At 44.5% G+C, this 24938-nt stretch overlaps 1 protein-coding gene across 1 annotated transcript; it reads right to left on the minus strand.

Moving 5' to 3' along the window:
- Window positions 1-277: 277 nt before the first annotated feature.
- Window positions 278-24150, minus strand: ccnd2a (cyclin D2, a). The gene is made up of 5 exons (XM_055009288.1): window positions 23707-24150; window positions 22101-22316; window positions 19087-19246; window positions 11921-12069; window positions 278-4043 (listed from the first exon to the last, which is right to left on the minus strand). Exons 1-5 carry the CDS (start codon window positions 23899-23901, stop codon window positions 3870-3872), a joined length of 894 nt encoding a protein of 297 aa, XP_054865263.1. The 5' UTR covers window positions 23902-24150; the 3' UTR covers window positions 278-3869.
- Window positions 24151-24938: the final 788 nt, after the last annotated feature.

Genomic DNA, 24938 nt, shown 5'->3' on the forward strand with positions numbered 1-24938 from the left:
TCAGTTTGACTGATTTTTTAAAAAAGGCTGAATATTGAGTTGTGCACGTGTAAAATCTAGGCTCATCAGTTTTAGAGTAAAAACATAAACAAGACTGACTGGACTGATTTTTCTGGTTCATACACATCTGCAGGAAAAGTTTTATGAACATATTCTCCCACATTCACTGCTTTTTTCTCTTGTTTTGTTCCTTTGCTTTGCTGCTGCTCAGAATCCTAAACTAAGCTCCTGATGGAGACAGTCGGAGCTGGAAGGAACAGACATGGAAACGGTGAGCTGATGTGGTGTCACACCCTTTAAAGCAGAAGTTTATTGAACAGAGGTTGTGCAACAGACATTTGAGGTACATGATGAGTTATAGTGGAGGGGAGGAGATCTGCACCATTGAAACTTCCAGATACGGGAATATTTATGACAGGTGGAGCTTAACACAGTAGTTCTTGGCCGTTCCAATGGCGCTCACACGATTATTTAAGATCAAAACACGTCTTTTTTTTCACAAACAGAATCCATATTTTAGACATTCAGAGTGATTGGGGTTGAATAAAGCAAAGAACTTTGGCCATCATAGGAATGCTGGTTTTCCCTCAATCACACAGAAGATGTAGCACCAACATGGACAGAAATGCTCTCTGCACTATAAACAAAAGAAAACAGAATGAGCCCCCCCTCCAAGAGAGTCCAAGTGGAAGCCTTGCATAATTCCTGTTGTTCCTCCTCCAGGCTCCCTGACTGCAGAGGTATAGCTGATGAATGTGAGATTTATTTGTCCAGTAATCCTGAGGTATAGGAAATACCACTGATGCAGAATGTGACTGAAGAAGGAGAGCAAAAATAGATAAAAAATAAAGGGGAAAGGAGACATGCTATCTAAGCAAACTGTCAAACTGTACAAAGAACATTTCCAGTCGAATACTCATTTCATGTTCTTCTATCACCATCTACTTCGTTTTCTGAATTTATCTCTTAAGCAGTAAAATAATTATATTATAATACAAATGTTTATAAAATAGCAGCACACTCAAGTGACACATCACAACTAGGTAATGTTATTTTTTGTATAAATGAAACAAATTCATAGCTTTTAGCAGCGCAAAAAGACAACAATAAAATATTGACACTTTTTTGTTGATGTCTTCACACCTCCTCCTCCTCCTCCTCGTCCTCTCTTCACTTTGGAATACAGTATCTCTAAATCTTAGAAAAACCCTTTTGCGGGTCTGGTCACCCCATAAAATATATCAAACACAAATTGACAGGTGGTCTCAATACATAACACATGCAACAATACACTGCTGAAAAGAAAATCACAACCATGAAGTTTGGGAGAGAGCTTACATCAGGCAACAGAGGCAGGAAAAGAAGAAGTAAAGGGGTCAGACCAGATATTCAGATGGGGATGTTTTGGCAAATACGTCTTTAAACTGCTCAGTTTTACTGAAAAACATCCGATCCCCACATTTTCTCTTCAGATTGATAAACACACACTCAGCAAAGTCACAAACTGAAAATAAAATCAAACATTAAGTAGAGACCCCGCTGTCCCGTTAAAACCAGAACAAATCATCTGTCTGTTTGTGCTGCTGTCTGCCGGCTGATCATCCCCTTGCCATTATTTGAAGCAGCAAAGCTGACGGGGGACAGGCATGTTTACGGACAGACAGGCGTGTTCATGGACAGACAGGCGTGTTCACGGACAGACAGGCGTGTTCACGGACAGACAGGCGTGTTCACAGACAGACGATCACAGCCAGCACCGTAGGACACGGACCAACCGTCGCTTCAGGTGGTTCCGTCTGAACAAACCTCCAACATGTGCAAATACTGGATGTTCCGACCACCTTCTGTCCTGCTGCCCTGTGGGCTCTCTGGGATTGCAGATAATACAAGAAAAATTCAAGTAAAAACAAATATTTCAAAAGAAAATCAAATGGACCCCACGGATCAGAACTAGGTGTAGGGATTTCCTTCTTTTTCTAATTCTCTTAAATTCTCCCCATCAACTTGCACTTTGCTTGAACAGGAATGTTTTTTCTTTTTGATCGGAATGTCCTTCCATCGGAAGATGCAGAAAGCCTTGTTTAATTTGTCTCTTGCTTGACAGAGGGTGTGTGATGATTGGGAAACCAGCCCTACAAAGTAAACCAAAGAAAAAGGCTACTGAGGAAGAAAGAAAACATCCATTCACCTCCAATCACCACCCAACATTTCATTTTATCTCCTGGGGAGCATCTTCTCAAAGTGCTTTGCCATGGAAATCATATAGGGAAGCTGAAGACAACCCTATGTGGGAATCCAGATGCATTGACAGTATTTTATCATCCTCTAACCCCCCAAAAAAGTTCATTATCACATGATCTGAAAGCGTACAGTCTGAGTTCCTCTCAGAACATTTAAGCTCACTTAGCTGTCTCTGTAGACATCCGTTCTGAGATATTCATGGAGATTCCACCCAAATATGCAGACATCCAAGTTCTACTGTGAGGTGTTTTTCTGTTCATCATCCTCATCTCCTAACAGCAGCAGCATCTTCTGCACCACCATCAGTCCTACCATCTCTCTGTCCTCTCTAAGTCTTCCGCACCTCATCCCTGCTCATTAACTCAGAGGAGTTTCTTCAAGACACTGTCCTCTCTGCTTTCACCTGAGAGAAGACAATAACTCCTCTGACCAGCCTCAAAGCAGCCATTCACCACCACAGAACAATGGGAATCTGGAATATTCATATCAGAATGGCAGCAATAAACACCTCAGTGACCTCAGGAACAATGCTCTCAGAAAGACAAGGGGCTCGACACGAAAAGTCCCTGCACGCCAAATATTCTCCGTGTGGATCACGGCTCACGTCTCGCTGGACAACGATGATCCATGATGGTTAATGCATGAAGGCAGCGCTGCAGTGTGGACGCCCGGACACGGATGTAGACACGGATGCAGACACGGATGCAGACACGGATGCAGACACGGACGCCCGGACACGGATGCAGACACGGATGCGGACACGGACGCCCGGACACGGACGGACGACGTCTGGAGCCTCGGCTTGATCCACCGACTAAACAGAAACACAAATCTACGACTTTAATCAAGTGCTGCCACCCCATAGAACGCACACCGTAGAACGCACACACTAATATAGTTTACACGTAACACAATACACACGCTGACTGTACAACATCCGTGTCTATAACACAAAACCAACACGTCTACACACTCAGACACACAGGCAGCCTGACAAAAGGAGCTTATTGATCTCTACTCAGATACTAAATCTGTCCAATGATAATAATATTAATAATAATAATTACTACTGATCATTATTATGGTCCCAGCTCTTCCCTGGAACGTTCTCACGGCTTTCTGGACCTTCTGCTGGTGGAGAAGCTCCGGTTCCTCTCTTGTTATCGTGATAATACTCGTATAAAAGAGAGAAAAAGAAACTTGAGCCCACTGTGATCCCGTGTAAGCAGTTTTCTGAACGGCTTCTAGCAGAACGTTCTCCGTCTACGGCTGAATATAACTTAGAGATCAGACTATACATTCAAAGGCAGAATGATTGGCTTCCCTTCTGTATATCCAAGGCACACAGAGCTTCATCTCATCAGATTTGTCGCTTTACTCTACAACATCATAGAAAATCTATTTTGTGTGCAGGTGTTTTTTTCTTTTTGACTCGACGAACTGAAAAAAATCTACAAAAAACTAGCAAGCATTGTTCTTTTATGGTTTAAAGGGCTTGTGTTTTTAACATGTTTTTGTTCTTTTGTTTTTTTTCTGCGTTTAATTGAAATTGAGGTTTTTTTCATCGTGTTTTTTGTCGTTTTGTTTTTTGTCATTGTAAATCCTGTGCGACGGCGCCCTCTGCTGGTTCACAAGTTGACATCGCGGACGTCTGTGGGGGTGGAGGACTGGTCCAGCTCGTCCAGGCCTTTCCCACTGCTTCCTCTCTGGGTCTGCTGCTGCTGCTGCTGCTGCTGCCGGCCTTCACGGAGGCTGCTCACCAGGACTCGCTCGATCTGCTCCTGGCACTCCTTCAGGACGTCCTGGAAGCAGAAAGGAAGGAGAAGTTATGGATGGAGCCAAAGGAAGGAGAGGACTTATCTTTCTGTCTGCAACGACTTTATCTATTCATTTATATGTTATCTATTTATTTTCATACATATATAATATATATAGTTTGCATAGTATATATATTTTTTATGTACATATTTTATCTTTATCTGTTATCGTTTTATCCCACGAAGGAGATGCACTCAAAATTTGTTCTACATATGTCAAACGAATATAAAGGCTTTTGATTTGATAATGGAACAAGAGAGCAACTTTCAAGATTTCTCTTTGGTGTTTAACATTCAGGGTTTTTTGCAACACAAAACTTTAAATCAGCAACGTGAATATTCTCACCTCAGGGTTTAGTAAAGCTATGAGGTTAGCAGCTTCAGAACCAGCAGGAAAGCTGTCATTTATAACTTGCTATCTTAATTAACAAGGTCGACTATGAGTGAATATAATAAAATATATATAAAATAGAAATAGGATATTAAATCAGGATGCTCTCACCTGTTTACTGAGATTCATCAGTTTGTCTCCTGCTGTTCTTCTATTTTCTTCCTCTTTAACTGTTCTGTCACTTTTATTACCCACTAAGCTCCAGATCTTAAAGCATTATTAATCACTTTAACATGTTTTCTAGACTCTGTTTCAGGATAATTTCAGGTTAATCTGTCTTCTAGCTGAGCCGCTAGCCATTAGCATAGCATTAGCCACTGAGAGCAGCTCATTTCCTGGTTGAGTTTCAGTTTTTCTGCTTGAGAGATGCTTCTGAGACCTCAGATTCAGACAGAGAGAGGCTGCATCAGTGGATTCATTTATCGAAAATCAGCCAGTAAAAACAACGATTATCAGAAAAATATCGGCCACGATAGTTGGTCAGGCTGATAATCATTCTATCGGCAGTCAGTTTTTCAGTGAGGAAACCAGAGAAAGACCACAGCAGAAATCTGTAAATTGTAGTCAGAGAAACAAGGGTTTAAATTCTATCTGCTGCCAGAAAGGAGCCCAGACTGCAGTGTTACATCACTGAATACCAGCCCATAGTCATGCGCTCGCACATGCACAGGCGTGCACATGCAGCCGAGCGTGCACGCCACCACCACCCACCTTTCACTGTTCCCAAGCACACAGAAACCCAAACAGAAATCGCCTTGACAACGGCTGGAAACAGGTAAAGCTGTTAATTACATCCACCAAGGTGCTGCTTTTTAACCAGAGCCAGTCTGAGAGCTGCAGGGATCATCCAGACCCTCCTCCACCATCAGAGGATGCCGAGGAAACCCGAGAATCCACCTGGGAGGGAACCCCTCAGCAGCGCCCAGGCCTCATATCCTCCCCTGATGGAGGGTCAGAGAGGGGGCAGGAAGGCAGGACAACTCTCTGGGGCAGTTAGAGGAATGAGTTGTTAGCAGGAGAAAGATCAGACTGCCCTAAAGCTGAGGAGCAGCGAAGTCTTTAACCCTCGTGTCGTCCTGCGGGTCAAATTGACTCGTTTTAAAGTTTGAAAATGTGGGAAAAAAATATATTTTCACAGTGAAAACTTCTGATGTCCACATTTTCAACATTTTTGGGAAATCTTTGAACATTTTTTGGTTTCTTCAGAACATTCACATAAAAATCAACCAAAATCCAGTGAATTTCGCTGGATTTTGGTTGATTTTTTTTTCTGAATGTTCTTAAAGAAAATATTAGTGGTTTTACTGATATATATATATAATCACTTTAGATATTTTTAGGATTTTTCTTTTTGGAAGATTTTTACTCATTTTTTGAAAATATTTATAAGAATTTTCTTGCCAAATTTGGGGGATTTTTTTTTAAATGAAATTTTTAAGGGAAACTTTTAAGGAATTATTGCAATTTTCTTCCTGAAGATTTTGCAAATTTTCAGAAATTTGGTGAATTTTTTTGCTGAAGTTTTGGATTTTTTTCAGACAAGGAAACAATATTTTTGGTGCCTGTAAATGAAGACAACAGGAGGGTTAAAGATCTGCAGGAGGACACCAACACCGCTCTCTGCTGGACGCGCACACACACACACACACACGCAAACACGCGCACACACGCAGACACGCACGCGCACACACGCAGACACGCACATGCACACACGCAGACACGCACACGCACACACACACGCACACACACACACACACACATGCACACACACACACGCACACACACACACACACACACACACGCACACACACACACACACACACACGCACGCACACACACACACACACACGCACACACACACACACACACGCAAACACGCGCAGACAAGCAGACACGCACATGCACACACGCAGACACGCACACGTGCGCGCACACACACACACACACACACACACACACACACACACACACACACACACACACACACACAACCCAGCCTCTGCCTCAGAGCTCCAGGCATCTGTGACAATCAAGACTTGATGGTGAAACATTCTTCAGAAATTTCCGGCTAATTTAAACCTGATGGGCCTCAGTTGGAGCTGCTGGAGCCTCCATGGAAGGAGAACTGAGCTCTGAGCCCACTGACAGAAGGTCAGCGTGTCCGAGGTCAGCAGCGTGACACGCTACAGACATGCTGTCAGAGGGAAGCCACGCATGTTTAACCAGCTCTCAGGACGTGGACAGCATTACAGTAAGGAGGAGAAGAAGCTTAGGAAATCTGTTAAACTACACTGAGAAGCCTTTCTGTCCATATCTGAATGCTTATTAGGTAAATCCTCCCTTGACATCTCTTTTGTTCTGACTTCCATAGAATCTACCAATAATCAGTTCCAGTTCTTCTCTTCTGGTCCATAAAGCCTGAAGGACTGATCCGGGCCGCTGCCTTTCTGAGAACGTTCCTGAACCCTGGTCTGATGTGGAGGAGACCCGAACAGCGTCGGTCCTTCATCTTCTCCAGAGGGTGGCCACTAACGGGAGGGCGTGCACACCCTCACACACCAAACCTTCCCACCAACATGTGCCCCATGGGCCATAAAAACCCAATTCCTGTGAGAAAATTAAGTAAAGCACAGATCATGTAAAGGAACTGCCTGTGTCTTACCGCAAGAATGCAGCCTTCCCTTCTTAAAGACTGTCTCTTCGGATCCCATGCCAAGCCCCACAGGCTTCATCTGAGAACCTTTAATGACTTCAGTGTGTGACTACTGGAAACACCAACACTGTTTTCAGAGCAGCTCCAGGTTCTTGGACAATGGAGGGCCGACAGCGCTGAATAAACGGGCCCCAGGAGGTGCTGCTAGACCGAAGCTTCTTATTTTGGAGCCTCAAACCGGAAAACACATGACCTCCTCAGATCCTCCCTGGTTCCAGTCCTCCATCTGCCCACCTCAAACATGCATCACACTGCGACAGTCTGACAAATCAAGGCGTGCACGTCATCCTGGTGATGCTGAAGGCATGGGGAAGTCGTGCAGACAGACAAAACCAAAAGGAAGAAATGTGTAAAGCCATGGAATGTGTTTAACTGCTGACTACACCACACAGATGGCGTTAGCTCCTCTGGAGGACTCGGTGGTCAGACAGCTGCAGCAAACAACATGCATCTCAGGGAATCTGAAACCAAATATCTGGGGGGCTGACACTGGAAATCACAATCACCACATGACTCCAATTTCCACAAGTTACAAGAGAAAATGTGACCTTTCTCTTTCTCCGGCCGGCACGCCAAAACACCATGAAGCCACAGGCTGCGTTCATAGAGAGAATCTGTCCTATAAAAGCATCTTTGTTGTTTACTGATGCTAGAACAGACCAATGAGAAAAAGAGGAACCCGGGGAGGAATGGGAAAATGTCTTTCTGTTAGTGTGTGACCCTGAAAGAGATGAATGAGAGAAGAAGTGTCTCAGAATATAAAAGCTCTTAAAGCCTTCCACTTCTCTGACCTCCTTTTAATCAGTCAGGAATAAACTGAAGTTTTACACTTCAGTCTGCAGCTTTCTGATCAATCCACAGCTACAGTGTCTCCTATAAACTCAACATATTTCCTATTTTCTGACTCAGAGCTGCTCTCTGCTGGCCATCAGGTAACTGCAGTGGTCCAGGATGGCGACTAGATCAGCTTTGTCTGGAGAACCACAGCTTCTGGATGCCACAGATGCCAGCAGGGTGCCAGTGGGGGGGTGATGCTGTTGGCAACAACAGCTGCAGAGGTTGGGGAAACTTGCTTTCCTTCATATTTTCTGTTTGGCCTCCAGATGCTTGTTGTCCATCCTGCCCAGAAACCACACCGCCGGCCAGAACCAAACAGAACGTTGTGTTTATCCTCAGACCTCCTGATGAGGAGCTTCAGGGTTCAGTCACAGATAAACTGGATAAGGGTTAAAATGACACATTCAATGACCATTTCCTTTTATTTTTTTGGTACATAGGAAAGTCTAAAAACTCAACCAGTGACAGAGAGTGAACCAGCTCTGAAGCCTTCAGTAACTCTGGTCTTAGATGGTATCTCTAGTGGAGCAGCATCTGATGTAAGTTCTAAATAAATGTTCTAAATGAACAGACAGCGTGTTTTAGGTGTAGTCTGGCTCCCTGTTATTTACACTCAGGCCTTTCATATATGTTGGGTTAGGAGGGATGCCCTCTGCTTTGCCTCTTGTTTTACTGGATCCAGGAATGTGAGGATCTGATCCCAGAGACTGTATTCCCTCCAGCCTAAACACACTGAGGCCTGTGCTGCTGCTGAGGCCAGATATTTGTTTTTCCTCAGCTGCTGAGCACCAGAGGGAGCCCTGCCTCCCAGCAGCAATGCATTCTGGGGCATAGAGGGGCAGACACCCCTCAGTGTCCTTTTCACACTTCAACAGCTTTCCTCCTCCTCCTCCTCCTTCTGGGACAGAATTTAACATCCAGGCTGCTCCATGTACACATTAACTCCAGTGTTTATGCTAGGTCTGCTATTACCAATCAGCAGCCTTTTCCATCACGTTTGGTTGTAGGAGCTGCTCCCTGAGTTCTGAACGGTCTGGAGGGTAGAACTAGTAAAGCATAACTCATCATCCTGATGTCTGGCTCTTCTTTCCTTCTACAGTTCTGCCCACTGAGCCCTCTCCCCTCTGCTGATGAAAGCCAGGCATCGGTGGCTTCCTGCAGTGTTTGGACTCTCTGCTGCAGCATTCACTAGACAGCCTCACACCAGCCCACCAGCCCTCCTGTATGCTCCATTTTCAGGATTCTGTATCTGAAGGGCCTTAAACAGCCCAACTGGATGGACGAAGAGGAAGAAACCCGCCTAATGTCCAGTCAAAGCAGAGGAACGGGCATTAAAACCATGCAGACTCTTTATTTTAATCCCTTAAAAAAAAAAAACAGAAACTGTAAAAACAAACAAAAAGAATCATCTGAGTTTCAATTTTCCAACAGTCCTTGAACTACTCCTCTGCACTGCTCCATTGGAACATTTGGACAAATCTAAGCTTAAAAAATGTTTTCTCTGGCAGGATGCTGCAAAAAAAAAAAAAACCCCACTAAACTCTGCAGCCGTGAAGCCGACCGTGACTCAGCTGCACAACATGACAAACGTTGAGGGATTTTTCAGCCGGACTGGACTGAACTACAGGAAATGTTTCAGAGAGGAACCAGGATGGAAATGAGCTGAAACTGCAAGAACAAAAATATGTGTAGAACCTTTTCTTTTTAGACCAGTATTAGGAACAGCTGTGGGCATGCTGGTACCAGTCAGGGTTTTTGAAAAACAAACAAATGCAACTTTCATTTTCTTTTATATATATATATTTCTTTTATATTTTCTTTTCTTTTCTTTTATATATATATATATATATATATATATATATATATATATATATATATATATATACATATACATATATATATATATATATATATATATATATATATATATATATATATATATATATATATATATATATATATATATATATATATGTGTGTGTAGATATAGATATAGATATATATTAGGGCTGGGACTTCAACGTGTTAATTTCAATGAAAAATTAACGCATTTAATCGCACCTTTCTCAGTTTCCTAATTTCTGTCCCACCGGTAACACTGATGAACACGCCAGCCCAGTAGGTGGCGCTAATGAACTTTAAAGTCTGTCTGCAGCAGACAGTCTATGGCCTGCAGTGAAGGAGAGACACAGGAGTGACATCAGTGCTAGGAGGTTTGGTAAACAGGGAAGGAAGATGAGACTCATTGAGCTCGTTTGGAGGAAAGTTTTCTTTTAAAAATCTTCCTGATGGCAGTTTGGATTAAAGCCTGGTTGTTTGCAAATTTTGCATCAAAGAGTTTTCTGATCATCTCAATGTAAAACATGTTGCTGGTAGCACCAGAGCTAACGTTAGCTACGACAGTCCTGGTACCAGCTAATCGTGTAGCCATCCCATAATAGACCACTTTAGAAGACACTGAAAGTTCTTGAGTTCACAAAAAGTCATAACATGTTGAATATAATCGCTATAATTGAAAAATGCAGATAAATAGAAATGAAACAAACATTTTTATGGTTTAAGTTTTTACACTGCCAAAGAGGCGGAGCCTCGGCAGAGTAATAAGTTAAACCACTAAAATGTCTGTCTTTTAATAACTTAATTATAAACTTTTAGTTTATGAAAAAATATTTTTGTTTATCAATAAAATTTATATTCCTAAAAAAGAACCATCAAAATGACACCATTGATCAGACCCAGAAACTCTGAAAACAGAATGAATCTGTGGATTTTCTACTTTCTGAAGGTTTCCTTGAACTACTTATGCTTTTGTTATATGCCATACAGTGGAAAAAAATCCAAACTAATTCCAGGCCTTAAATCATCAAAATCTATTTTTTTTTCTATATGTCCCATTTTAAAATTGTATTAATTTTCTAAATTTTAAATTAAACACATGTATATGTCTATTCATTGATTCAACTGTCAAACACAATTTATTTGAATTGAAAATAGTTACTTATTGTGTCAAATATTGTCATTTGACAAAAATGTGATTAATTGCGATTAATTAATTATAAAGCCTGTAATTAATTACATAAATTTTTTAACCGCGTCCCACCACTAAGATGTATATATATATATATATATATATATATATATATATATATATATATATATATATATATGTATATATATATATATATATATATATATATATTTTTTTTTTTTTAAAAATATATATATATATATATATATATATATATATATATATATATATATATATATATATATATATATATATATATATATATATATATATATATATATCACTCTTTCTGTCACTCTGACTCTGTGATGCTGTTCAGACTCTACTTCTAGACATGGTTGAGCTTTTTCCATTGATGTGCAAAACCTTCTAATTGAGTGAAAAATGAACCGTCAGTGAGCAGAAATGAACAGAGCCGGAGGGTGAATGAAGACATTTTAGTCTCAGCTTCATCCTCATTTCTTACATTTTTGTCTAGATGACAAATATTTGCTCCAAAAAACGAGTTTGTGGGAAGTTGAATCCCAGAGAAGCCAAATATGAGTGACATTTCAACATTTATTCTGTAGCTCACAAAGACGTTTCTTAACAAAAACCAGTAAAGCTGCTCACTAACAGGAACAGACTGGTGTCTAACTGGTAACATCATGACTCTGTGGAGTGTTTCGCTGAAATGAACTGATGAGATGAAAAGGTTGGCGCGTGAGAAGAAGCTGATTCAGCTTGAATCAGAGTTACTGTAGCTCAGATGAGAACCAGCTAACATTAATCACTAATTCAAATATTACTCAGAAACATCTCCTGAAACTTTCCACACACAGCTCTCAGCTCTGAACCACACTGGAGCTGAGTTTCTAGAACGTATTGCTGTTTCAGATGTTAAACTAACTCACCACTTCTGTGTTTGTGATCTTGGCCAGCAGGTCAGTCAGGTTGTCGCCCCACTGTGATTGGTCGGCTGAATCCAGCTGCAGGCCGCAGATCGCTGCCCCCACACTTCCTGTGGCGATCATGGAGGGAGGGTACATGGCGAATCTGAAATCTGTGGAAGGAGGAAACACTTGGTGAGTTAAACGTGGTTTCTGGGCTTCAAAATCCAAGTATTTATTGTTGTATTGAGTAAGGAGCTCAGCGGGTAAATTGTTAACCACCTGGTGCCTTCTAATTCCTCCGCCCACAGAAAGGGTCCGACACGTCCCTCCCATCTGATCTGGTAATCTAGCATCAGCTAATAAATACTCCTTCTATTGCACTGGATCTGAACATGGTGCTGCTAATAACCAGGGCCCGAGATAATGAGGCTTCACTGGGCTTGTAAAGGAGCTGAAAAGCAAAGAGCCTCCCCAGTCCGGACCCCTTCCCCAGCCCGGACCCTTTTCTTCCATCTCCTGAGTAAATCATGTGCTTGCTGAAAAAGCCCCATAGCGCTTGGAAAAGGAGGAATAAAGAGGCTCAGTGCCGCTGCCAACGTGCACTGCTGTAGGTCCTTTTTCCACGTGTGGTCACAGACGTGGACTCAAAGACCAATAACCTTGTTAGCTCCCTCACTGTCATTCATAATGCAAATGAGACAGCTTGAGAATGGGCCAGAAGCCCGAAAAGGCAACTGGCACGCACGCACGCACGCACTCTACTTTCCTCTATTCTCTCTTTATGTCTTGCTCAACTTCTACCTTCCTCTCTGGACAGCACATGGCAGCTGAATGAACACATGCTCCGTTTGTAGCCGCAACAGGCAGTGGTCCTCCTATCTGTTAGAATATTAATAGAGTGGCAGGCAGCGAGAGGGACGGCAGTAGAGTGTGACTCCATTGTCCAGAGTCATCACCTCATTTCACCCAACTGAGAGACACAGCATCCGTCCCTCTCTGCTGATAGCATTCAGCCAGACGCCCGGACAAAGAGTGGCTGGACATGGAACGGGGTGGATGGGGACGGGGGTGGACGGGGAGGGGAGGAAGATGAAGAGGGAGGGATGGACGGCGAGGCGACAGGCAGAAAGGAAGGGAAGGTGGAGGCGTGGAGACAGGAGGGGGGACGTCTCTGCTGCTCATCACTCTGCAGTCTGTCCAGACCCTGGTGAGGTTCTGGAAGAAGAAAAGAGTCGCCCTCCAGTGAGCCCCGTCCCACCCACCCCTCATCCCTCTGTTCAGGGCCACCTATGAGCTGGAGGAGTGGGCAGCGGTTGCACATTAACATATCGCCATATTCAGTTGCAAAGCAAACTGCGTGCGATGGCTCTGAAGGAGATTTTTCTTCCTTCTCTCTCTTTTTTCTGTGGAATCAAAGAGGTGGATCCTTTGATAGCTGCAGAGGCAGCCCCTCACTGCCTTCTTAACATGCACAGCCAGGCGCTTTCTCATCTTGTGGGCTCAATGTTGACAAATAAATGAACTTATTATACACCCCTGTGTTCGCTGCTGGGCCTCCGCCAAGGGCCGATTTATTAACGGATGCCTCGAGCCAAGAGGAAAGAGCCTCAAAGCCCCTCAGCATTACATCACTGCTGTAAGAGACAGCTCTCCGAGGGAGAGGACAAAGGCATGCAGGATTTACTGTAAGTGTGCAGCGAGCGCATTCTGACAGGCAAGACGCCTCGGAGACACAGGAGGAACAATGTGGCGATTACTGCCAGCTTTAAGATAAGACGAAGACACGAACAGATGTGGGTCTGTGGGACACTGATGGCGGGCAGTGGGCAGCAATCTGATTTTTAGCTCTCAGACAAGACAGGTCTGTAGCAGAACAAGGACGAGCGCGTGCAGTGGCGGACAGTCCGGCCTGGTGCTGCTGCAGGGGAAGAATGGCTGCATTTCAGGAGGCCTCATTGATATTCATGCTGAGGATAAACAGTGTATGTAGCTGAGTGGGGACGCCTGGCTGGCCCAGCCTCTCACCCCCTTCAATGGCCCTTTCTCCTCCCTGTGCCCCAATCAAACTCCAGCCTCTGGTCTGCTGCCCTGCATGGCCCGGCTCCTCCTGGGTGGCTGCGATGCACAGTGTACACATTAAATCTGTAAATTAATTAAAGCTGGAAAGTTAAACAACAGCCAAACGAAGAAAGGAAAAAAGCCTGTGCTCTCGCTGCCAGCTACAGATCATCTTGTGTTCCAGACATGCAGTGCTTATTGACGTGTTTATTAAAGGACCCGGAGCCCGCTGACTGATTAACGTTAAAAACAAACATCATTTGGGGCCTGACAGAATGTTTCACCACTAATGCAGCTCAGACTGGAAGTCCAAACACGCTCTGTGAGGAGCTTCTCAGATGGTCAACCTTAGAGGAGCTCCTCAACTCAAGCAAACAGCAACAGCAGCTTCCCACTGAAGCTCTACCAACAGACGAAGACACAACAGCTCCACATCCATTCACCACTTGTTGTTCTGCAGCCTTCAGGCTCGGCTAGCGTCAGCGTGTAGGAGCACATTGAGCACATTTCTGCACCAGATCAAGGGAAGAAGAGGTGAGTTTGCTCTGAGCTGGAATGTATTCATGAAAGCAGCTGTTGGAGGATCCATGTCTGTCTGTACAGAGAAATAGAAATACAGGCTGCTAAAGGCTGTCTGTCCTGTTCACACATACAGATGACCGGCATCCCATCATCAGGAAACGGATAGAAAGAAACAATCACCTCATCATATTTTTAAAGTCCAAGCTATGCTTCATCCATCCATCCATCTAGCCATCCATCCATCCATACATCATCCATCCATCCATCCATCCATCCATCCATCATCCATCATCCATCCATACATCCATCCATACATCCATCCATACATCATCCATTAATCCAGGCATCCATCCATCATCCATCCATCATCCATCCATCCATTCATCCATCATCCATCCATCATCCATCCATCCATCCATCTAGCCATCCATCCATCCATACATCATCCATCCATCCATCCATCCATCATCCATCCATACATCCATCCATACATCATCCATTAATCCATCCATCCATCCATCCATTCATCCATCATCCATCCATCATCCATCCATCCATCCATCCATCCATCCATCATCCATCCATCCATCCATCATCAGGAAACGGATAGAAACAATCATCTCATATTTTTAAAGTCCAAACTACGCTTCATCCATCCATCCATCCATCCATAGATCATCCATTCATCATCCATCCATACATCATCCATCCATCCATCCATCCATCCATCCATCATCCATCCATCCATCCATCCATACATCATCCATTAATCCATCCATCCATCCATCCATCATCCATCCATCATCCATCCATCCATAGATCATCCATTCATCATCCATCCATCCATCATCCATCCATCATCCATCCATCCATGCATCAATCATCCATCCATCCATCCATCCATGCATCCATACATCATCCATCCATCCATCTATCTATCTATCCATTCATCCATCATCATCTGGGGGGTGGAGACTTTCCTGGCTGACTCAGGGTGAAGACAGGAGACACCTGGACAGGTAACAGCCTATCACAGGTTCACCTGGACAGGTAACAGTCTATCATTTTGAAAATCTCACTACCTGAATGAATTTAAAAGAATTTAAACCCTACAGACCAGAGAAAGAGTTGTCTTCACTGAGGAGGACAAACAGTCAGAGACTGTGGTGACCTGACTAAACGTCCAGGTCAAAGCTGCCACACTAACGTTTACTTCAAATCACAAATATTAGTCTTTGTGGTTAAAGTTACCTCCAGGGTAAACATGCAAGCATAAAAAGATTTGGATTTCTAACCCTTTCTTGTGGATGATTGTAAAGATGTCCTTCTTGGTGACTCAGCTCGGCCTCAGTATTTATAGTGTGGTGCTGATTACAGCAGCAAGGTGAAGGAGGGAGCTCAGGACATGCCTCTCCATGATTCACCCCTCTGTGTCATATTTTTGGGCACCAGTCATCAGGAAGCTTTTTCCTTCATGTGTTGACGATGCAGCCGGACCGGATGCGATTCCTCACGTCGGTGGAGCGAGCAGAGAAATGATAATTTGTCGGAGGCGGCGGCTAATTTGTCGGCGGTTCCGACTCATCAAACATGAAGGGGCTTTTATGTCAACAAACACCAGTAAAGACCTTTTTATTGACCACATCTGACATGAATCATCATCTCTAGAATGCTGCTTTGAGCCTGGAGGGGATTCTCCGATGCAGCAGCCGCTCGGAGAGGAAGCTGAGGAGCATTCCTGCCTCCGGACCACAGAGAGCCTAAACACACCAGGATTTATGAATCACACTACGATATTAGACCGCAAAAAAAAATGGGCATGTGATCCTCCAGAATTTGAGGCACACAGCTTAGGGATAGGTAGGATAGCTTTGTGAATATTTCAGTTATTTTGAAATAAAAGTGAAACACATGAACTGAATGTGATCCCATCCAACCTTCTGCTGGGTTAGAAGCTGCAGTACAAACTAAACACTGGACTCCACTGGATAGTTTAGGTTTATTCCAGTGTGCTAAATGTTAAAATGCAGGGTTTATCTGGTCTGCACACTGCATTTGTAAATACTTTCTGTAAATCTATAAAACCTAGTCCAACATCTCGGAGAGAAAGTGGCTCCTTGTGTTTGCTAGCTGGTGAATCATTAGAGAAATTAACCAGTTAATCATCAAGTTCCCTCCCACATAGTTCAAAGACACTCCACATACCAGAGTGGAGTGATCACCGATAAACCAAGGAGTGCTCAGCTACATAAATCACTCCTTATTTAGATCCAAAACTTGTTGCAAAATCTTCATTGTGTCCCTCAAGACAATGGCCTCTCTTCTTGGACCGCTCTGTTGGCCCTGATCCAGACTTCCTTTTGATCAGCTTCTATGACCATTGTCACCATTCCATGCATATCATTAGAGAGAAAAAGCACACCATAATCCCTGCCAATATGGCCAGAAGACAGAGCTCAATGACCACAGCAGACAGGTTGGGGTGCATCTGTCTGCCCCATGCCCCCGTCCATTCTCCCACTTTACCTCAATTGAATAAGAATAGAAAAGGACGCTCGGAGTGCTCGGTGTCTGTGTGCAGGAATGGAGGTTCATAATCTCCCTTAATGAGCTTGTTTCTGGGCTATTATCTGGCGGCCTGCCTGAGGGAAACGCTGGTGTTTCCTATCAAGTGGCCCTGCAGCGCTGACCCTCACATGGCTCTGCATATGAAATGTAAGGGCCAGGCCTTTTGTCTCCTTTCTCCAGCCTCTAGCTGAGCCCCCCGGCCATTTGCATAGTCCTGAATGGACCAGCCAGTGTTATTAATTAATACAGAGCCAGCCTGCGCCACCTGACAAAATCCCACCGAGTGGCCCAAACGGAACTGTTTCATCAAAAGAGAGGAGCCATTAGGAATGAGAGGCCTTCTTCTTCACTCCTCCTCGTCTCACTCTTGTTCCCTGAAAACAGAGAGCCGTGGTTTTCATGCTTTCTTTGCAGCATAGTGGTGGGTGGTGGGCTGAATGAGGCGCTACGGAATAGGAAGGCCACAGGTGACCGCTGTCGACTGTCTTCAAATGTAAATCCTCCTGAGATCTCCTCCTTCTGCTGCTTCACCTTCTCCACTCTGCCGGTCGGGGGACGTCTCAACGAGGATTCTCACCAGATAACCCCGAAGATTTACGGCTGCGAACGTTCCACAAGTGGGGTTTGGAATTCCCAGAGACTTTCAGATGCACCAAACTGTTGCCTCACTCTCCTCCTCCTCCGGTCTTCTGCCCTCTGTCTGTCTGGATGCAGATCTGCGGAGAGCGTCTGCAGATAAAAGGCCTGTTGCTGATCCAGAGCGATCTCCAGAACGTCTCCTAAAACACAGCGTCAGGAGGACCACTCTGGGAGACTCGTACATTTATTTCCACCGCCTCATTGTAGCAATTAAGGACAAAGTGCATGCTGAGTCTTTCACAGCGTTGCTTTGGGAATAGATCCGATCACGGAACGCCGTCGTTCTGCACACTTTAATCCACTGAGAGGAAAAGATGTGATAAAACAAAGGCAGAAAAGACACATACTCCTTCAGACTTCTCTCAGCAAATCCATTGCACAATCAGCTGCAAATACCTGTCTCTACCCAAACACACCCTGTGAGTGATGTCAGCACACTGATTCCCATGGGGGGTGTAGTTAGAATAGCTAGCATAGTTAGCATTCCTGTTTGTGGCCTGAAGAAGACGAAGGTGCTGCTGGTGGCAGTGACCCAGAAAGTGAGACAGAAATTTATGGATTTTTCCTCATTAAATCTGAAGATAAATCCTTAAGGTGAACACTTTTTCTGCCTCTGAGCTGAAGGTGACGCAAACAGCAGAAATCTGCCCTACAGAGAATCCCAACATGAGAAAGCGATCATGTCGTCCAGCTGCAGGGCGGGGGAGGCGTGAGAAGTTAGGGCTGAGAGAAAGAGGGAAGGAAGGCGGCAGTGGAAAGAGATACGAAAACACGACATAAAACACTCCCCTGGTCCCTCCTGCATCTCCTCCATCTTCACGGTCACTTCATATCAGTTAAAGGATCCTCCCAGAACTCGCTGGATGTTTGATCTTCAGGGAACAGTTCATCTCTAGACCAGACAACGGCCAGCCTCCACCTGTCCACGGCTCCAACAGGGAATCAGCCGAAGCTCTGAGGTGTTAATGGATGCTCTGGAAGCCTCAAAACATGACCACACAGCAGCCCAGGGAGAAGACAGGTGACGGACGTCAGACTTTAGCGTCTGACACTGAAACGTCTCCCTTCACACGTGCTTTTTCTAAGGGAGGAGCGGATCTGGCTGAAGCTACGGCTAGCCATGACTGGCCCACAGCACGTTACCGAGAGAAGAAGGCTTTGATGCAGGCGCTGACAGAAGAATGTGCACATGAAGATATTTTGCAACATGAGAACGCGTGTTGATGCAAGCCATCACCACTTGGTTTGATTTGGCAGCTTCTCCATAACTAGCATCACTTACAACACCAAAAATAAAGAAGACGGATGAAAAAAGACGGCACTGAGTGGTCATCTCTAGGTTCAGCATCACCGTTTAGTGGACAAACATCTGGCAGGACGGAGCTCTGCTGGCGTCCTACCTGTGGCGCAGAGGGCGATGAAGGTCTGGACATGTTTCCGTATAAGAGCCAGTTTCTCCTCGGGCAGCGGCAGCCTCCTCACGATGTGTTCGATGAAGTCATTCGGCGTTACTGCTGCCAAGTTCCACTTCAATTTCCCCAACACCACCAGTTCCCATTCCTGGACAGGAAAGAGCGAGAAGGCAGGAGAGATGATGATTAGAAATGAACCAGAGCACAGAAGCACAGCCACACTTTTAGATAAAGCAGCATGTTACACAGAGATACAACATTAAACCAGTTAGAATCCAGGCTGAGTGCATGAATGAAGAACTGGTCCTGCATCACCAGCGTATGGAGGGTATGGGTTATTATTAGTAGTATTATGTTGGTCTGTGCTGGGTGTATGGAGGGTATATATTATTATTATTCCTGGGACAGAGACACTCCAGCAGCAGGTGACCTCATAGTGCTGTCTGTCTGTCTGGCATCTGGGGACTTTCCTGAAGAGACCCAGCAGAGGTTATACTGAGGAACGGAGAGGAAGCCTGCATCTGTAGAGCAGCAGCAGCAATAAAACCACCTCATTTCTCAGTCTAAGCTAAACCATTATTATCACACATTCTGCTTCACATGAACAACAACAGATACCAGACAGGGTTTATTCTGAGACTAGAACTTCACCCAGCAACAGATTCACCGGGATGGTTTGACTTAAAGTCACTTCACGTGGACGTCTTTGGAGAAATGTGACGACACATGTCTGATGGGTGGGGTATTAGGTGGGGTATTAGGCGTGGCCTCCTCTTCTCTGAGGGAGTTCTGTTACTTTCACTTCCTAGAGGAGGCGTCATTAATGGAAGACTTGGTGACTAAGTTGTGAAAAAATTTTGTGGTTTGGTTCCGCACTGAGAGCCTCGTGACTGGGAGCACGGACACTCTTCATTTTCCCTTTCAGAGACAGACAGACAGACAGACAGACAGACAGACAGACAGACAGACAGACAGACAGACAGCCATGTCCATCCTGAACCAGTTGTCTGATCACTTTGAGCTTTTCCAGATTGTAATGAGGTCTGATATCTGGGTGATAACGGGGTTCTATGAAATAAAAGTTTCCTCCAATGGGAGGAAACTAGAGAAGCTGCAGAGGTTAAAGGTGTCTTCTGGGTCAGCCTGCTGATGATTGGCTGCCTCCTGCCTCTTTATCTTCCATCACTGAAGCAGAAGTGTGAGAAGCCTTGCAACAGGCTGCTGACAGAGTGGCAGCACCACTTCCTTCTGCTGCTGCCTTCCTCTGGTCACACCTTCATTGTAACATTGTGGTTCTCTTTACAAGAAATTCTTACCAAAGATGAGGACGAAAAAAAGAGAAAGAAATGATCACATGCCCCGAGCAGCTGATCTCTGTTTCCTGTATCTGCATGTCAGCCAAAGTACTGCCTTATACAGAAACACAGTGAGGCTCAGAGAACGGCCCACAACCAGAGAACGCACTAGAACCAGAGAACGGCCCACAACCAGAGAACGCACTAGAACCAGAGAACGCACTAGAACCAGAGAACGCACTAGAACCAGACAACGTCCCAGCTTCATGAGAACATAAAGGTGGCCCAGAACCAGAGAACGGACTAGAGCCAGAGAACGCACTAGAACCAGAGAACGCACTAGAACCAGACAACGTCCCAGCTTCATGAGAACATAAAGGCGGACCAGAACCAGAGAACGGACTAGAACCAGAGAACGTCCCAGAACCAGAGAACATCCCAGCTTCATGAGAACATAAAGGTGGACCAGAACCAGAGAACGTCCCAGAACCAGAGAACATCCCAGCTTCATGAGAACATAAAGGTGGACCAGAACCAGAGAACGCACTAGAACCAGAGAACGCACTAGAACCAGAGAACGCACTAGAACCAGAGAACGTCCCAGCTTCATGAGAACATAAGGGTGGACCAGAACCAGAGAACGGACTAGAACCAGAGAACATCCCAGCTTCATGAGAACATAAAGGTGGACCCATGCAGATTCTTACTTTGCACATGAAGTCCAATGCCACCGCAGATCTGAACTTTAAAAAGCAGCACAAAACCTGCATTTATGAATGAACAATATTGTCACACATTCCAGAAAATAACCAGAAACTAGTATAAGCTCCAGCAGCTCATCAGGAACCTGAATAAAGTAGATCTCATCTTATCTTCTCTCATCAGGAAGCTGAATAAAGTGCAGCAATCAGCTGAGTGGGTCGATCCGGCAGTCAGGAACCTTCAGAATCCCAGTCAGAAGATGTGCTTCTTTCATGGGTGGATCGGCTGTTTCCTGAGGAACGTTTCTGCAGAGCCACAGATCTGATGTGAAACTCTCTTCATTAACTGGTTTCTTGGTGGAGGCAGCTGGTCCTAGAGGCCAGAGGAGCCTCATCAAAGAAAGAGGACACATCTTTAGACTCAGAGCATCATGGCCTCCACCTAGAACCTGGACTTCAAGAGGAAACGCTCCGTCCACCCAGGACAGGATGACATCAGATCAGAAATGTGTGCATCCACGGTTATTTCTGGACCAAAGCTAAACTGTAAAAAGTAAACTTGAATTTCTCTGCGTCTCTCCTCTCTCTCTAGCTGACAGGAACAGAGTCAGAAGTTTGGCTGGGGTTCAAGCTGACCTCGTTGCTCTGTATGAGAATATCTGCCACTAGATGGCAATGGAGACCACTGCCTGGAGGGTCTGTACAGTAGAGAACCCTGTGGAACAATCCACTGTGGGCTTCACTTCTCATCTACCTCTGATGACAGAGTGCAGACTAGAGGAATCAGATCAGTTCTAATCTGAGCTGAGAGGTTTGAATGAGCAGATTTAAGGTGAATTAAAACTTCAGAGACACTGAAATAAACCAGGATGGCTTCCAAACATCATAAAGAACACATGATGCAGAAACAAATAAAGATATCTGAACCCAGCTGATGATGATGAATCCAGAGAGGTGTCAGTGTGAACTGTGTGAATTGTGTGGATTGTGTAGAACCTGTTCTTACCAGCAGCTCCTGTGGTCTGATGGAGTTATCTGTGTAGATGCAGAGCTTCTCTGCGGTTAATGGACGAGTTTCTTTCAATTTGGATGCAAGAAACATGCACACTGCTCCCAGCAGCTGCAGGTTACACTTTTTGGTGGGTACCACTGCTAGAAATCTGTCTAAGTAGTTCATGGCCAAAGGAAAAACTTCTTCCTCGCACTTCTGCTCCTCACAAACCTGCATAAAGGGAAGCAGACAAAGCAGCAGCGTTTGGAATCAGAAACCAGCCTGCAGTCTCCTGACTTATTCTTCCAGCACTTCAGATGTATAGAAAACTTTTATGAGATAATGAAACAAAAGACTAATCACATAAAGAGTACATATAAATTCAGTGACACTCAGAGTTGGTTCCCGGCCAAGAATGTGCGCCCAGCCCAACATGTTGCGACATCAAAGATTAATTCCAAATTATTTCTAACAAAAGAATGAAATGCGTCTCAGGCACAAACTGTCAATAGAGTCACATTCCTGCAGTTCATTCACTAAGAAATGAATTCAAGTCACAATCAGCCGAGCCAAAAAAACACCCCGACAGCACAGCACACGGAAACATGCTTTTTTTCATTCGTCATATTTTCATAAAATAATTAAAAATACAAATAAATTGCGCAGAGCCGTTTTCTTCGCACCATAATGTTCGGGAGGGTCTTCCACATCATACCCGACAATTCCTGTCCAAATCCATGGGGAATAAATGGGAATAAAATGTCAAAATTAAAGGCGAGTAGTGAGCGGCTGCTGTGGAGTGCGTCACCGCCGAGCCGATATATTTATTTCAAAAATTAATTAAAAATCCCCAGTGGCTCGGATTCTCACAATAATTACATGAAAATAAAGGGGAAAGCTTCGGGATTGTTTACAGGGGGGTGATGAGCAGAAATATTAGAGAGAGAGTCTGAATTTGAACATAATTCCAGAGCGAGACGGAGCGGCGGGGGAAAGCCCGAAGCACAGATAAGGCCCTCGCCCTTTCCGACATTTAAAATAGATACTAAAAATGTTTGCAGCGCTTTTTCTGATCACTTCTATATTCGGTGGACACCCAAGACCCTCTTCTGTCATATCCGATGGCTTTTAGCTGCTGTTATTGCCTTTATGGCTCTGTAAATCCTCTTAAAAGCGCAAGCGCTCCTGTAAAAAAACCAACATGGCGATAGGCGCAGCGCAGGGCAGCCCTGCATCGGGGAGTGCATACGTGTGCATGGAAATATTCAGGCTATCTAAAATAGGCCCTAATAACATTAAAGAATCAACAGGCAGCCTGAAGAGACACCATGTGAGGCGGATGAGGGAAATTCTCCGGTGTCACAGTGTCGCAGCTCGTAGTTTCGTAAAGTCTTCACGACCCGGACTTTTAAAAACGGAGAAAAATCGCAGAAAAACGCCACATTTTCTTAATGTGAGCAACAAGCAGCTGAAATAAGAGCCGCACGACGCTTCTGCTGCTTAAAAACGTGCAAATACATCTGAGTAAAAGTAGGAATCAAACAAAACCAGGAGGGTTTTTAAAGAAAAAAAAGTCGAGCACGGAAATAATGAGACTTGTCAGCATTCGGTGTTTCGGTACCTCCAACATCCAAGTAGCCACCATCCTCCTCATAAACGGCTGGATGTCTTTCTGGACCCCTTTGAAATAGGAATATTGTGGTAGAAACCTCTCCTCTATAGTCAACAAGCTCTGCAGGACTCTGTCATCGCACAGGAGGTGCGGATCGGGACGAGCTCGTATGATGGTGTCCATTTCGAGGCAGAGCAGCTCCATGGTGTTGGCGCTTTCGCTCGAGTCAAAAAGTCGGATTTTCTCTCTCCGAAACGCTGCACAGCGAAAAATCAGCAAAAAAGATGGCAGGGACAGTGTTTTGGAGGCATAAAAAGTGAGACTGCAGGGGCTCCGTCAAGAGTAGTCCTGCCTCTCCTTGTTGAGAACTTTTTTCCTCTCTCCCCACAGTACGCCTCTACTTTCATCCGCCTGGCCAGATCAGGCGCATTTCAAGCCTGCCCTGCATGCGCTACTGACGCAATTCATTTCATTACCTCTGTATAGACCAGACGCAACATGCACCACTCCTCTCCCTCTCTGCTGTTCTGCTGAGCAACAACTTTCTGTAAACTTCTCACAAATCCAGCTCTGAGAGGCTTCTGCAGAATGTAGGAGTAGAACAGGATGAAGCTGAGTTCCATGTGGACGAACTTTACAAAATTAAATGATGTTTTTAGCTGAAATGACACTTTAAATATTATTATCGGACTATATTATAATATGAGACTCTATGTTGGTGCTTTGCTGACAGAATGTTGTCATTTAACGTGATGGAAATGAATTAATCATCATTTAATTCACTCCAGCAGGACTTTTACGCACATTTTCAGCATTAAAAAACCTCAAACAAGTCACTTAAAGTGTTTCAAGTGTGAAAATAATCATCATATAGACTCAAAAATCATATTAGTTCAGATTAGACAGAAAGTAATCGGACTACTTCGTATTGATTTCTGGTTTAGCAGCTCTGATGGACTCCGTGAACCTCAGCGTGCACAACATGATGCAGCTCGTAGCATGTGGGCACGCAGCCACTAAACACTGCATGTTAACATACAGAGGCTGTGCGTGCGCGCACGGGCACGCGCTTACGACAGACCCACCCACCCACAGCGTCGTGCACACTCACGGACACACATGGTCTTACCAAGTCTTTTTATTTTTTTATAGCAGCCGCAAACGCCGTGCGGTTCATGAGATAGCTTTCTAGGAAATCTGAAGCAGCAATGAGTTTTTTTCTTCTTGTTAAAGATAACACA

This window comes from Amphiprion ocellaris, chromosome 3 (assembly GCF_022539595.1).
Source record: "Amphiprion ocellaris isolate individual 3 ecotype Okinawa chromosome 3, ASM2253959v1, whole genome shotgun sequence".
In the NCBI taxonomy this organism is placed as follows: Eukaryota; Metazoa; Chordata; class Actinopteri; family Pomacentridae; genus Amphiprion; species Amphiprion ocellaris.